The 13,254-nt window shown below is 43.5% G+C and overlaps 2 protein-coding genes across 10 annotated transcripts; one reads left to right on the top strand and one right to left on the bottom strand.

Moving 5' to 3' along the window:
• Positions 1-60: 60 nt before the first annotated feature.
• Positions 61-5,016, bottom strand: LOC109902668 (uncharacterized). 9 transcript variants are annotated; one of them, XM_031785936.1, is made up of 12 exons: positions 4,916-5,016; positions 3,948-4,029; positions 3,704-3,746; positions 3,426-3,589; positions 3,215-3,296; positions 2,894-3,092; positions 2,684-2,757; positions 2,454-2,530; positions 2,238-2,338; positions 2,063-2,151; positions 1,726-1,872; positions 61-1,067 (listed from the first exon to the last, which is right to left on the bottom strand). In XM_031785936.1, exons 2-12 carry the CDS (start codon positions 4,011-4,013, stop codon positions 910-912), a joined length of 1,200 nt encoding a protein of 399 aa, XP_031641796.1. In that variant the 5' UTR covers positions 4,014-4,029; positions 4,916-5,016; the 3' UTR covers positions 61-909. The 9 variants fall into 9 exon arrangements, with proteins under 9 accessions (XP_031641796.1, XP_020354821.1, XP_020354818.1 ...); XM_020499232.2 differs by having other exon boundaries at positions 4,920-5,015; XM_020499229.2 differs by having other exon boundaries at positions 3,948-4,067; positions 4,916-4,964.
• A 28-nt stretch (positions 5,017-5,044) lies between these two features.
• On the top strand, positions 5,045-7,463 carry mmachc (metabolism of cobalamin associated C). Its single transcript, XM_020497572.2, has 5 exons — positions 5,045-5,178; positions 5,551-5,751; positions 6,274-6,426; positions 6,602-6,778; positions 7,010-7,463. Exons 1-5 carry the CDS (start codon positions 5,089-5,091, stop codon positions 7,160-7,162), a joined length of 774 nt encoding a protein of 257 aa, XP_020353161.1. The 5' UTR covers positions 5,045-5,088; the 3' UTR covers positions 7,163-7,463.
• Positions 7,464-13,254: the final 5,791 nt, after the last annotated feature.

Genomic DNA, 13,254 nt, shown 5'->3' with positions numbered 1-13,254 from the left:
GTTGGGCTGCGGTGGCTGACGCACGCACACACACACTAACAAAAGTAACTACAACAAATGAACTATTTTATTACAGCTCTTTATCCAGAATTTTATTGCAGAAGCCCAAAATCATCACATTTGTTTTACAGGCCGTACAGTGAGTCAATGTAACATTTAAACAAGCAGCGGTCTAGTACTTGGCTGTGTGTGATAGAACTGTAAGAGAAAGCCCTGAATCATCCACATTAAAACTTGTCATCACTATCTCACGCCTTCCCCATTGCCCCCTCCATTAACCCCCCTCTCCCCAGCCCATCTGTGGTCCCTCACCCCGCTCCCCACGAAGGGGAATGGAGCATCTGGCTAGACAGTCTCTAACTGCTGAAATATTAAACAGACCGACTCATGTTACATGGCACGACTTGTCTGTGGTCCAAAGGCGAGGGGGAAGAGAGGCCTGGGCTGCATTTCAATACTTTACAGTAAATAGATAAAAATACAGTACCAAATAAGAGAGAGCACCTCACTGATTTGCATCAGCCTTAGATAGTAAAAGTAAACATCAGTCCACCATATGTTTTATTAACGGACTCAAAAACACCAGTGATCATCAAGTTGTATATCGTCAGTGAAATCAAAGCTTTCCCCAGATGTAATTCATTAAGACAATCACAGAATGCTGCCACACTGTTGAGTTAAATACTATTGGTGTGTAATGCAAAACACTATTGTACACCTTTTCCCAAAAAACACTGACACAAGACAGAGCATAATCTCACAGGAGTTTTTAAAATAAGGGGCTTTCTTTTTCTCAAGCAGAGTTCAGCCTTTTCATCATCCTCTTTAGTCAGGGTTTGAGGTTTGTGCCCAAAAACTTCTCAAAGAAAGAACTCATAGCATTCTAGAACACTGGCATGACAAAGCCTCTCAAAGGTCATTGAGGCTGAGGTCGGGGGGGCTGTCTGACCCCAACTCCAGGTTTCCATCATCATCATCATCATCGTCCAGGCCACTTCCTGGTCCTCTGAGGTCATTTCCTGCAGAATGGGAGCTCTGATGTACCCGAGGTACTGCTAGAGGAGGAGCTGAAAGAGAGAAGAACTGTCAACGTGTGTGTATGTGTACTAGTCCCAAGGGTTTTAGCAGTAGTGTTCCCGTAAGAGAGATTGGGATCAGACCTCTAAATGTTTCCCAGAGCAATTGAGGCACATGCGGACAGGATAATTAGATTAGATGATGCCACACACACACACACACATTACAGGAAGTGTTTAGGATCCCAACCAAACACACACACGTTTCTCAAACTGCTGACCAGCAGACATGGATGGAGAGGAAATGAGGGATTCTCGGTCCTCTCCTCAGGCAAGCAGAGTTACAGTCAGTCACATAACACACATTCAATGGAGGTCACTGGTGTGTGTCTTACATGAACCCACATCCAAAAACTACAAGAGTTCACTCTTCCTTTGTACTAGATCTATGGTGCGAACACACAAATCAGGTAGGCACGCATGCACACACAGACACATGTACACTGTTAAGCCAGCCTCCTGTTCCTTGGTGAGTCAGACATGTTGTGATGAGTCACTGAAACGGTTAGATCTACAGCCCAAATGTACATATGTGGTGTGTATGGGAGAGGGTTACAACACTTTCTGTTCCTCTGAAACAAACTGGACCCATAATGGGACTCATTCTGCTCCTCACTGACAGGAGCAAAGTGTGAGTGTGTGAGTATACCTGTGTCTCTGTCATCCAGCCAGGACAGGTCATCAGAGCTGACCTCAGCCAGACTGGGGGTGGGACTGAAGTCGTCAGAGTCCGAGTCTGGCGCCGCCTTTTGACCCCTGGCATCTTTACAGCGGGAGAAGGCAGCTAATGCTGGAACTGGAAGGGGGGTTAATAGACAAACAGGGTTATACTACTCAGGTGAGTAGATGTGTGTGTGTGTGTCTCTTACCTGCTGTGTGTAGTGTAACAGTAGGTGTGTGTCTCTTACCTGCTGTGTGTAGTGTAACAGTAGGAGTGTGTCTCTTACCTGCTGTGTGTAGTGTAACAGTAGGAGTGTGTCTCTTACCTGCTGTGTGTAGTGTAACAGTAGGTGTGTGATGTCTCTCCCGGAGAATCAGACTCCTGATCTCATCCTTCAGCTCCGATACAGTTATCCTGCAGGACACAGTGATAGCATTACACACACACACACACACACACACACACACACACACCACACACACACACACCACACACCACACCTGATCTGGCGGACCTCCTGCTCTGTGTGTGTGTATTGAGAAACAGTCTTGGCCAGGTCAAAGCTGTGGTTTCTGTAGCTGTCTGTTAGTTCCTCTAGTGTCTGGGGAAAGGCAAAGTATAGAGGTTAGAGGTCAGGAGACAGAGAGAAAACAAGTCACTCAAATTACCTTCTTTAATTATTCAATCGTTAATTTAATTCCTTCATTCATTAATACCTTGCAGCTGTGTTCATACTGCCTCCTCGTCTCTCTGGCCTCCGACTGCTGAAGAAACATGTCCTCCTCCTGCCTCCCTGTCACACACACACAAATACAAACACACATACGATGAAAGAAAAGGAGTAGGAGTAAGCGAGACTGTGCTTGCCCTCTCAACAGCTCTGAGTCTGAGACATGTGTAGTCCTGCAGAAAAAAAACTGAGAACAAGACTGTATGTGAGACTCACTGAGCTGGGTTTTGAGTGTGTCCACCTCTCTCCTCAAATGATCCAACTCCTCCCTTCGCAGCTTAGAGCAGAAACTATAAAAGGACAACAATCAGCTTTCACCAAACCGGTATGGTCCATATTAAGGGCTAATGGTTGATTTGGTGTTGGGCTACACATACAATAATGATCACCTGATCCTCACAGGTGAGTAAAACCCTGCCCCCTCACCTCTCCTCCAGGTTGCCTTGTGATGTGGCTCTGGTGATGTGCCTTCTCAGAGTGCTGAGCTCACGGCCCACATCTCTCCTCCACTGGTCCATCCTTCTCTCCACTTCTGGACTAGTCATCCCTGACCCTCTCCTCTCTCCATCCCTTTCTTGTTCCCGCTCTCTCTCAGTTGCCTGCTCTCGCAGCCTGCGAACCTCATCTGAGAGATAGAAGAATAACACATCTACAATATTCGATCAACAAATCAATCACTCAACCAATCAGGATTGGTATATTGAGCAGTAAATGTTAGTGTTGTGTGATAACGATAGGTGTATGTACCTTGTAGTGCCTGTATGTGGCGCTGCTGAGAGTGTCTCTCTCTGTCCATGTCATGAAGACTTTGGGTCAGAGACTCTATGGCCTGGCAACCATTAGAACAAAAAGATTAGGAGGAAGAAGAAATTAGCTAAAATGTAGGGCTATTTATGCACCGTTTATGTAATAAAAATGATAGTTATACATGAACACAAGTATGCGCACACGCACGGACCTGGCTCTGGATCTGCAGTTGTGATTGGACGGCTGCCAGGTCTGCCCACTGCACAGCGGAGGAGGGAGGGGGGAGGAGAGAGATGGAGGACTTGGGGAGAGGGGGGAGACGAGGGAGCTCCAAATTTGACACACTAGCCACCTCCCTGACTGGATAGAGATCTACTGAGTTAGCGAGAGACAGAGAGGATAAGAAGGAGCAGAAAAAGAGGAGGAATCACCAACAGAGAAAGTGTGTCACAGTCAGCCATCTTAAAGACCACAGAGATCTCCCCTCACCTTCTCTTCCTTTTGGATAATTCCCTGGCGTGGTCAGTCTCTCCTGGGGAAACATGAACCCCGTCAACACACAGTGGGGAAAGTACATAGGGTATTTATGAACTTCAATGTTTCTATCATATACTGTAAAACTAGAATCTAGCTAACTGCTAGGAATCAGCAGTCAACTCTTCTGATGAAGCCCTTGGTAATGCACTGCCACGTATGCATAATTATGTTATAGTGCCATCTACTGGCTACTCACCCTCATCTTGGCAACACTGCCATCAGCTGCTGAGAGGATGGAGCTCAGCTGGTTGTCCCAGTTCATCTCAGTCAGGGTTGCTCTACTCAAACCATAGGACAAGGGTGCCAAGACTGATGTCTGAGTATTTATGGCACAAAAGTTATAGCACTTGCCCTCTACCTGCAGGGTATCTTGTCCATGCTCTGCTCAAACTGTCCCTCTAAATCCCTACATAATCCAGTATTCATTCATGTGTTCTTCTGCCCACATCTCCACTGTCAACTTTTTCATCTCAAGTGAAGTTTTATTGTACACAAGTACAGTGAAATGCCTTTATTGCTCTTTCCCTACAATGAAGTAATCAATATCAGTAGTACTGTAAAAACCATTTTTAAAAACAAGCAAAATGATAAACAAATAAATGAAATAGATATGGTACACGCATGAGATTAGCCATTGCATTGGCCAGTATTTTATAACTAACGTGTGATGCTGTAACTCTAGACGAGTTGGTTGGTTGCTGAATGATGATGAGGTGGCTAACACAAATCAATGACACTTCATTGACAGATGAGTTAACACAGCTAATAGTCGCTAGCTAAGTACCGTTGCAGGTGGCTTTGTGTTTGTGTTGTTGCTAACGTTGCGTTCGAATTTGACAGTCAGAGGCATTGTTTGCAATGCATGATTGACTGGCTAGTTAACATTCACCCTAGTGATTTGTTTATACATTGAACACGATGGCGACGTTCGCATTACTGTTGATTTGCCCATGGCACCAAGTACTCAAAATCACAAATCAATCAGTGCATGAACAGAAAGCTGGCTAAAGGTCGATATTTCAGCGATGGATGAAACAATTCAACGGTTGGTTAACATTACAGAACATAATATACAATATACATTATTAAAACATTGAGCAGAAATGTACATTATTATTATTATGATTATTATTATTATTATAAGCTAGCTAGCTAGCTACTTACGTACTGTCCTGTTCCACTTTTAAATCCTCGACAACGTGATTGCGTATTATTTGTTGCCCTAATGGGTACTGGGTATTGTAGTTGATAGATTAAATACTTACAACGCGGAAGTAAGAGAGTCACGTGATAGAGAACACTATTTCCCACAAACCAACACATTTCAACATTCAGTGATGGCGCTGCCCACGGTCAATGTGGAAGATGTGAGAAAAGCTTTGAGTAATCATCTGTCAAAGTTGGGGTTTGAAGTTTATCCACTGAAGGTAACGTTAAGGCCGCTGTTCCATTCGAGCTATTTGTTAAAAGAATTTGCGTCAAACTTTAAACGTGGCCCTTTTTTAAATATTGTCAGACTGTCAGTGAACGTGTCGTCAATTGTTAAACTAGTGAAGTTGACAAGCTCCAATTCAAAGTTCGTACACGCTTTCTCAGCCATGCCTTGTTCATATGAAAATGATAAAAGCAGACCATACTCGACTGTAGTCTGCCAACAGGTTTGGGACTTATGGCACAGGTGATAGTATATCTGTCCAATAACGACAGGGTTGTTGAAACGTGTCCCTTCCTGGCTGTTCCCCCTCAATTGCTACAAAAGTTACCCACATTTTTATTCTTTGTTGTGCATGTGTTCCCAGATTGGCTGGTACAATGTAGTCCTGCCCCCCTCTCTCCATCTGTCCTACCCTGATGACACCCTGGGAGCGGTGGTGCTCAGCACTCCAGCCATGTTTGAACAGGCCTTCCTGCCCTTCATGGAGAGCAGGGGCTGGAAGGGGGTGTCTGCAGACCCCATAGACCAGTGTGTCAAACACTGCATCAACAACACAGTCTCTGAGGTGGGTGGGGGGGTGGGGCGTCACTCACTGCATAAACACCTGGGGTGTTGATGGAGTGATGTTGAAAAACGTTTTGAAACAGTTTACTCCAAAAGGAAAATGTTTTGCAACAAAAAGAGTTTGTATTGAGAAAAATTCAGGTAGGTCGTCTCTCCCCGTTTCGTTCCGTTTACTCTGTTTGCTTCCGTTTAGATTTCATTACAAGACTTAATTAACACAGTCTCTGAGGTGGGTGGGGGGGTGGGGCGTCACTCACTGCATAAACACCTGGGGTGTTGATGGAGTGATGTTGAAAAACGTTTTGAAACAGTTTACTCCAAAAGGAAAATGTTTTGCAACAAAAAGAGTTTGTATTGAGAAAAATTCAGGTAGGTCGTCTCTCCCCGTTTCGTTCCGTTTACTCTGTTTGCTTCCGTTTAGATTTCATTACAAGACTTAATTAATACACACACCCTTGGGCCACACTTCACATCACTCTCTCCCCTCTCTACCTCCCCCCATCTCTCTCTCTCCCTCCTGTAGTGTTTTCCAGGTCTGAAGGTAGATGTGAGTTATGACTATGAGATGCTGCCCAGCAGGAAGCCCAAGTTCCTGGCCCAGAGCGCTGCCCATGTGGCGGGAGCTGTGTACTACTACCAACGCTCCGACATACCTGACCACCCCTGGGGGGAGAAGGTGAGTGACAGGTCCAAAGGGGTTATTCAGTCATTAATTTACTAATAAATTGATAAATAGGGTGCTGTATGTTCTTTGGTTCACAGATGGCCAGTCATTTGTATTACTTATAAAACTATTTATACTACCTCTTTGTCTTCCTCTCCCCCCTCCCTTCCTCTTGTCACCTCTACAGAAGATGTTTGGTGTGTGTATACACCCGCGTCTGGGGGGCTGGTTTGCTATCAGAGCTATGTTAGTGTTTGTTGGGTCTGAGGTGGGTTCGGAGCTGCAGCAGACAGCTCCTCCAGACTGTGTTCCTACCAGGGAGGATAGGATACAGCTACTGGAGGACTTTAACCTCAGATGGCAGGTAGGATTTACACTGTATACTATAGTAATAACTATTGATCAATAATATGGTTGGCAGATAGCCCTGCTACAATATACTGGATTAATAAGTATAGATCAACAATAAGGATAGCATGGCAGGTAGGTCTGCAACTATATACTGTCTATATCAATAATGGGTGCAAATGATGCATATTAATAAATATAATTATGTATGATTCATTTAAAGAGAATATATAATCTGTGTTGACAGGACTGGAGTTACAGAGATATCGTCCCCCCAGTCCAAACCTACTCCCAGAAACAGAGAAAATACTTCTCCACCCCCCCAGCCCAGCGACTAGACCTGCTCACAGACTGGGGCTACCTGACCGGGGGAGAAGAGGACAACACACAGGAGAACTGACAGATGATAACAGTGAGAGGAGACGCTACAGTTAGACTTGGCTGGCTCTGAACTAACTGACTCTGGTATGGTTTGAGGCCATTTTGGACATGCAATCCCTACATGCTCATTGGTACTGTGGTCTTTCTGTATTCACAGACAGTGTTCCACTGTGAGAGCTAATGTACTTTATCTGCCTATTGGCCTATGAAGCTACTATAATGTTTAGTGTTAGATGGTAGAGTGAAAAGAGATCTTTCATGGAAAAGCAACAATAGTGCGTTTAAATGTGGTAAAGGACTTAATAAATGCACAAACATTTGTTATTGTTTTGATAATTTTTCAGTTGTACTGTGAAATGACAAGTTCTCATTTGCAACTGCGACCTGGCCAAGATAAAGCATAGCAGTGTGAACAGACAACAGAGTTACACATTGTGAAAACAAACAAGTCAATAACATAGTAGAAAAAAAAGAATCTATATACATTGTGTGCAAAAGGCATGAGGAGGTAGGCAATAAATAGGCCATAGGAGTGAGGAGTGAATAATTATAATTTAGCAGATTAACACTGGAGTAATAAATTATCAGATGAACATGTGCAGGTAGAGATACTAGTGTGCAAAAGAGCAGAAAAGTAAATCATTTTTTTTTTAAAACAGTATGGGGATGAGGTAGGTAAATTGGGTGGGCTATATACCCGATGGACTGTACAGCTGCAGTGATCAGTTAGCTGCTCAGATAGCAGATGTTTAAAGTTGATGAGGGAGATAAGTCTCCAACTTCAGAGATTTTTACAATTCGTTCCAGTCACAGGCAGCAGAGAACTGGAAGGAAAGGCGGCCAAATGAGGTTTTGGCTTTAGGGATGATCAGTGAGATACACCTGCTGGAGCGCATGCTACGGGTGGGTGTTGCCATCGTGACTAGTGAACTGAGATAAGGCGGAGCTTTACCTAGCATAGACTTGTAGATGACCTGGAGCCAGTGGGTCTGGCGACGAATATGTAGCGAGGGCCAGCCGACTAGAGCATACAAGTCGCAGTGGTGGGTGGTATAAGGTGCTTTAGTGACGAAACGGATGGCACTGTGATAAACTGCATCCAGTTTGCTGAGTAGAGTATTGGAAGCTATTTTGTAGATGACATCGCCGAAGTCGAGGATCGGTAGGATAGTCAGTTTTACTAGGGTAAGTTTTGCGGCGTGAGTGAAGGAGGCTTTGTTGCGAAATAGAAAGCCGATTCTAGATTTGATTTTGGATTGGAGATGTTTGATATGAGTCTGGAAGGAGAGTTTGCAGTCTAGCCAGACACCTAGGTACTTACAGATGTCCACATATTCTAGGTCGGAACCATCCAGGGTGGTGATGCTAGTTGGCCGTGCGGGTGCAGGCAGCGAACGGTTGAAAAGCATGCATTTGGTGATAACGAAGGCTATGTTCTAATCCTGCCCAGTTCTCCCGTAGTCTACTGATGCCAGGAACAGTCCCACTAGAACAATGTCTCCAAATGTGCCACTTCTGGGACGACACACACATGTTAAAGCTTGTGTGTTGTCTTATCTCCTGTGGTGTATATGTGCGCAAACACAACCCTACTGAATAGCCACACCAACCCCAGAGTACTGGCCAGATGCTGCGACACATACACACAATGGTTAGCACCATTTCATCTCCTAACTATGAATACTAATCATCAAGCTAGCATAGTTTACTGAACCACCCCTACTATACAACCTATACTATTTGTGTGTTGTTGTACTCACAGAATGCTGCAGGCCTCCGAGAGCCAGATGGACAAATAATGTAGGGATACAGTAACATTCACAATTTACTCCCTTTGTTATACACCCTCTTCTCTGGCCAGCACAGTTGTATTCTAGTTGTTAAATCATTTCTGTAGTGCAGCCTTCCTCACTCATTCTCTCTTGTGGCTAAGCCCTCTGGTTAGGTTGTCTATAGCAGGGCAGTATGTAATTCATGTGGAGCAAGGTTCAATTGAACTCTACACTACCCAGCATACCAAAATTGGTTCCGTGAAAGTTCCCAGAACATTCGTTAGGTTGCGGCAAATGTTCTCATAACACAAAAACGGTCCAGTTGTGCTGATGATTATAAAATGTTTATATAACATTCACTTGATGTTGAAAGAATGTTCCCAGGACGTTGCGCTCACATTTTGTTGCCGTAGTATGTTCTAAAAACACTACTTGTGCATTGTTATTACATTAACTGGAAAACGTAATGAGAACGTTTGGGGACTGTTCCAGATGTTTTGCACAACATGTTTGTGAATATTAGAGGAGACAATTCCAAGGGTATTTCATTTAAAACTAACAAAAGAAATGGTTATCAAAACATTCTTATATCATTCTTGGGATGTTATGATCATAATGTTAGATAAAACTAAAACTTAATGGGAATCTTAGCACATGTCCTGGGAATGTTCCTGGTTTGCTGTGTACATTCTGTCATCCACTGTGCTTTCCATGGCAGCCATCTCAGTTTTAAAGAGCCTTATTACCATCCTTTACAGTACTGCGTGCAAAATCTCTGGGGTGAAAGGTGTGTGCACGCACACACACTCACCTGCAGTCATACTAGTCATGCAAGATCATTATTAATGGGTACACAGTCTAGGGTGTGTTTGCTCTGCCATAAATACACCACTGATAGGCCTGACTGATTCGAACCAGGGACTGTAGTGACGCCTCTTGCACTGAGATGAAGTGCCTTAGACCGCTGAGCCACATGAATAAATATATTTCAATGAGTGAAGGCTCCTCAGAGGAGGAAGGGGAGGATCATCCTCAGTGAATTTCATAAAAATAGTGAAACAATGAAAAAGGTTATCCTTTTCCTGTAGATACAACTATACCAAATATATCCATGTCACCAAATAATTTATTAAAATACACTGTTTTGCAATGGTCTAGAGAAGCCTCAGCAGCACACTGTAGGATAGCACCATGATGTAGCTGGAGGACAGTTAGCTTCTGTCCTCCTCTGGGTACATTGACTTCAATGCAAAACCTAGGAGGCTCATGGTCGTCACTCCATTCCATAGACTTACACAGGACATCCTCCAACCTATCAGAGCTCTTGCAGCATAAACTGACATGTTGTCCACCCAATCAAAAGGTCAGAGAATGAATCTAGTACTGAAAGCATAAACTACAGCTAGCTAACACTGCAGTGCATGAAATATGGTGAGTAGTTGACTCACAGATCACCAACCATTTAGAATCCCACCGTACCTTCTCCGCTATGCAATCTGGTTTCCGAGCTGGTCATGGGTACACCTCAGCCACGCTCACGGTCCTAAACAGTATCATAACCGCCATCGATAAGAGACAATACTGTGCAGCCGTATTCATCGACCTGGCCAAGGCTTTCGACTCTGTCAATCACCGCATTCTTATCGGCAGACTCAACAGCCTTGGTTTCTCAAATGACTGTCTCGCCTGGTTCACCAACTACTTCTCACAATTCAGTGTGTCAAATCGGAGCGCCTGTTGTCCGGACCTCTGGCAGTCTCGATGGGAGTGCCACAGTGTTCAATTCTTGGGCCGACTCTTTTCTCTGTATACATCAATGATGTCGCTCTTGCTGCTGGTGATTCTCTGATCCACCTCTATGCAGACAACACCATTCTGTATACTTCTGGACCTTCTTTGGACACTGTGTTAACTAACCTCCAGACGAGCTTCAATGCCATACAACTCACCTTCCGTGGCCTCCAACTGCTCTTAAATGCAAGTAAAACTAAGTGCATGCTCTTCAACCGATTGCTGCCCGCATCTGCCCGCCTGTCCAGCATCACTCCTCTGGATGGTTCTGACTTAGAATATGTGGACAATTACAAATACCTAGGTGTCTGGTTAGACTGTAAACTCTCCTTCCAGACTCACATTAAGCATCTCCAATCCAAAATTACATCTAGAATTGGCTTCCTATTTCGCAAACAAAGCATCCTTCACTCATGCTGCCAAACATACCCTCGTAAAACTGATCATCCTACCGATACTTGACTTTGGCGATGTAATTTACAAAATAGCCTCCAACACTCTACTCAACAAATTGGATGCAGTTTATCACAGTGCCATCCGTTTGGTCACCAAAGCCCCATAGACTACCCACCACTGCGACCTGTACGCTCTCGTTGGCTGGCCCTCGCTTCATATTCATCGCCAGACCCACTGGCTCCAGGTCATCTATAAGTCTTTGCTAGGTAAAGCCCCGCCTTATCACAGATCACTGGTCACCATAGCAGCACCCACCCGTAGCACGCACTCCAGCAGGTATATTTCACTGGTCACCCCCAAAGACTATTGCTCCTTTGGATACCTTTCCTTTCAGTTCTCTGCTGCCAATGACTGGAACGAATTGCAAAAATCACTGAAGCTGGAGACTCATATCTCCCTCACTAACTTTAAACATCAGCTGTCGGAGCATTGCACCTATACATAGCCCATCTGTAAATAGCCCATCCAACTACCTAATCCCCATATTGTTTTGTTTTTTTGCACCCCAGTATCTCTACTTGCACATTCATCTTCTGCACATCTATCACTCCAGTGTTTAATTGCTATATTGTAATTACTTCGCCTATTTATTGCCTTACCTCCCTAATCTTACCTCATTTGCACACACTGTATTTCGATTTTTTTTCTTCTTCTATTGTGTTATTGACTGTACGTTTGTTTATTCCATGTGGAACTCTGTGCTGTTTGTGTCACACTGCTTTGCTTTATCTTGGCCAGGTCGCAGTTGTAAATGAGAACTTGTTCTCAACTGGCCTACCTGGTTAAATAAAGGTGAAATAAAAGTACAAAAAATAAAAGACAGAGAAAGACAATAGTTGAACAGTTTTGAACAAATTCATTTCTTTCAAAATTAAGGACAAGTGAGAGGGAGAGCTATATTTGGTTGTATTTTTTTAAAACTTTCACTTAGTTAGCGAATGCAGCTAGCTAGTTTAGCCTACTCAAACATGGCATCAAGGGATGTTATGTTAGCTATCCAACACGGGAAGTTTTCCAAGTCAAGGTAAGCTTTTTGTTTATTCATTTATTGCAATCGGAGCCCGCCTGTGTAACTGCTTTCTGACTGTACTCTGTACTGCATGATTGTAGCGGGTTTACTAAGGCCTTAGTTCTAGTAGCTATGTTGACTATGACATGACAATGTAGGCTGTGTGTAGAGATTAGTGGTCATGATATGAAGGTTTGGCTTGGAAAGTATTTTTCACCTGGTAATAGACAGCTGATGGGTTGTGCACTGAACTCCACAAGCGAGGGGGAAAAGGTGAGAGGAGGAGAGCGCGTAGATAGTTGCGAGAAGGAATTATACAGTATAAACAATGAGCAAAGTGATCATGCTGTTTTTTGTGGCTCCTATGAAAGTGAACTGTGTTTGCGTGTGATCAGGGGTTTATTAATTCTGCCAATTCGGTTAAAATGTTTCTTAAAGAGAACAAACCGGGTTAAACATACCTGAATGTGTCCAATAGAAACTCTTGTTTGCAACTGTTGGACTAATGATTGCACCCTAGATCAGCTAGATGCAGGCAAGAGTGTGCAATTTTGCTATTGAATGTGTCACTGCCTGTCACCTTGACTACGGACAATTCTCTCGACCTGTGCACCTACGTTGTAAACTTTAATTCACAGGCTAGGTTGTAGCAATCTCATTTTGGGGAATATTCAGAGGTGGAAACTTTCCGTGGGAATATATGGGAATTAAAGAAAATAGATGAACATTTATATATTAATACCATTTAAATGTAACGTTTTTTGCATTGGATATATTTACCATATCATATGGAGACAGAAACATAAACCTTATCATAAGTAGACATAATTGAGAATTATTAAATCCTTCCAATAGAAATAAAAGAAACAATTTTATTACAAAATGAACTTTAATTACATTAGTTGACTTCACATGGGATGATTTCACTGAACATTCAATATTTCCTTTCTTTTGTTGATCTCCAATGATCCACCGCATCTCGCAAAAACGATAGTCTGGAAACTAAAACTTTGGTTGTCTTCCACTCAGGCTTCCATGTCTTCTCCCTGGACCTCCTCAATGTCCACATCTTGAACATCAGAC

The sequence above is a fragment of the Oncorhynchus kisutch genome, linkage group LG13 (assembly GCF_002021735.2).
Source record: "Oncorhynchus kisutch isolate 150728-3 linkage group LG13, Okis_V2, whole genome shotgun sequence".
Lineage (NCBI taxonomy): Eukaryota > Metazoa > Chordata > Actinopteri > Salmoniformes > Salmonidae > Oncorhynchus > Oncorhynchus kisutch.
The sequence above is the reverse complement of the archived record's forward strand: the minus strand, read 5'-3'. Positions and strand labels throughout refer to the sequence as shown.

What these genes read in the sequence shown, in the direction of transcription:
- mmachc (XM_020497572.2), top strand. Translation starts at nt 5,089, where the DNA reads ATGGCGCTGCCCACGGTCAATGTGGAAGATGTGAGAAAAGCTTTGAGT. An exon ending in TCAACAACACAGTCTCTGAG is followed by an intron (nt 5,752 to 6,273) that starts GTGGGTGGGGGG and finishes TCCCTCCTGTAG; the next exon opens with TGTTTTCCAGGTCTGAAGGT. An exon ending in ACTTTAACCTCAGATGGCAG is followed by an intron (nt 6,779 to 7,009) that starts GTAGGATTTACA and finishes CTGTGTTGACAG; the next exon opens with GACTGGAGTTACAGAGATAT.
- LOC109902668 (XM_031785936.1), bottom strand. Translation starts at nt 4,013, where the DNA reads ATGAACTGGGACAACCAGCTGAGCTCCATCCTCTCAGCAGCTGATGGC. An exon ending in CACACTCAAAACCCAGCTCA is followed by an intron (nt 2,531 to 2,683) that starts GTGAGTCTCACA and finishes TGTGTGTGACAG; the next exon opens with GGAGGCAGGAGGAGGACATG. An exon ending in AGTATGAACACAGCTGCAAG is followed by an intron (nt 2,339 to 2,453) that starts GTATTAATGAAT and finishes GCCTTTCCCCAG; the next exon opens with ACACTAGAGGAACTAACAGA.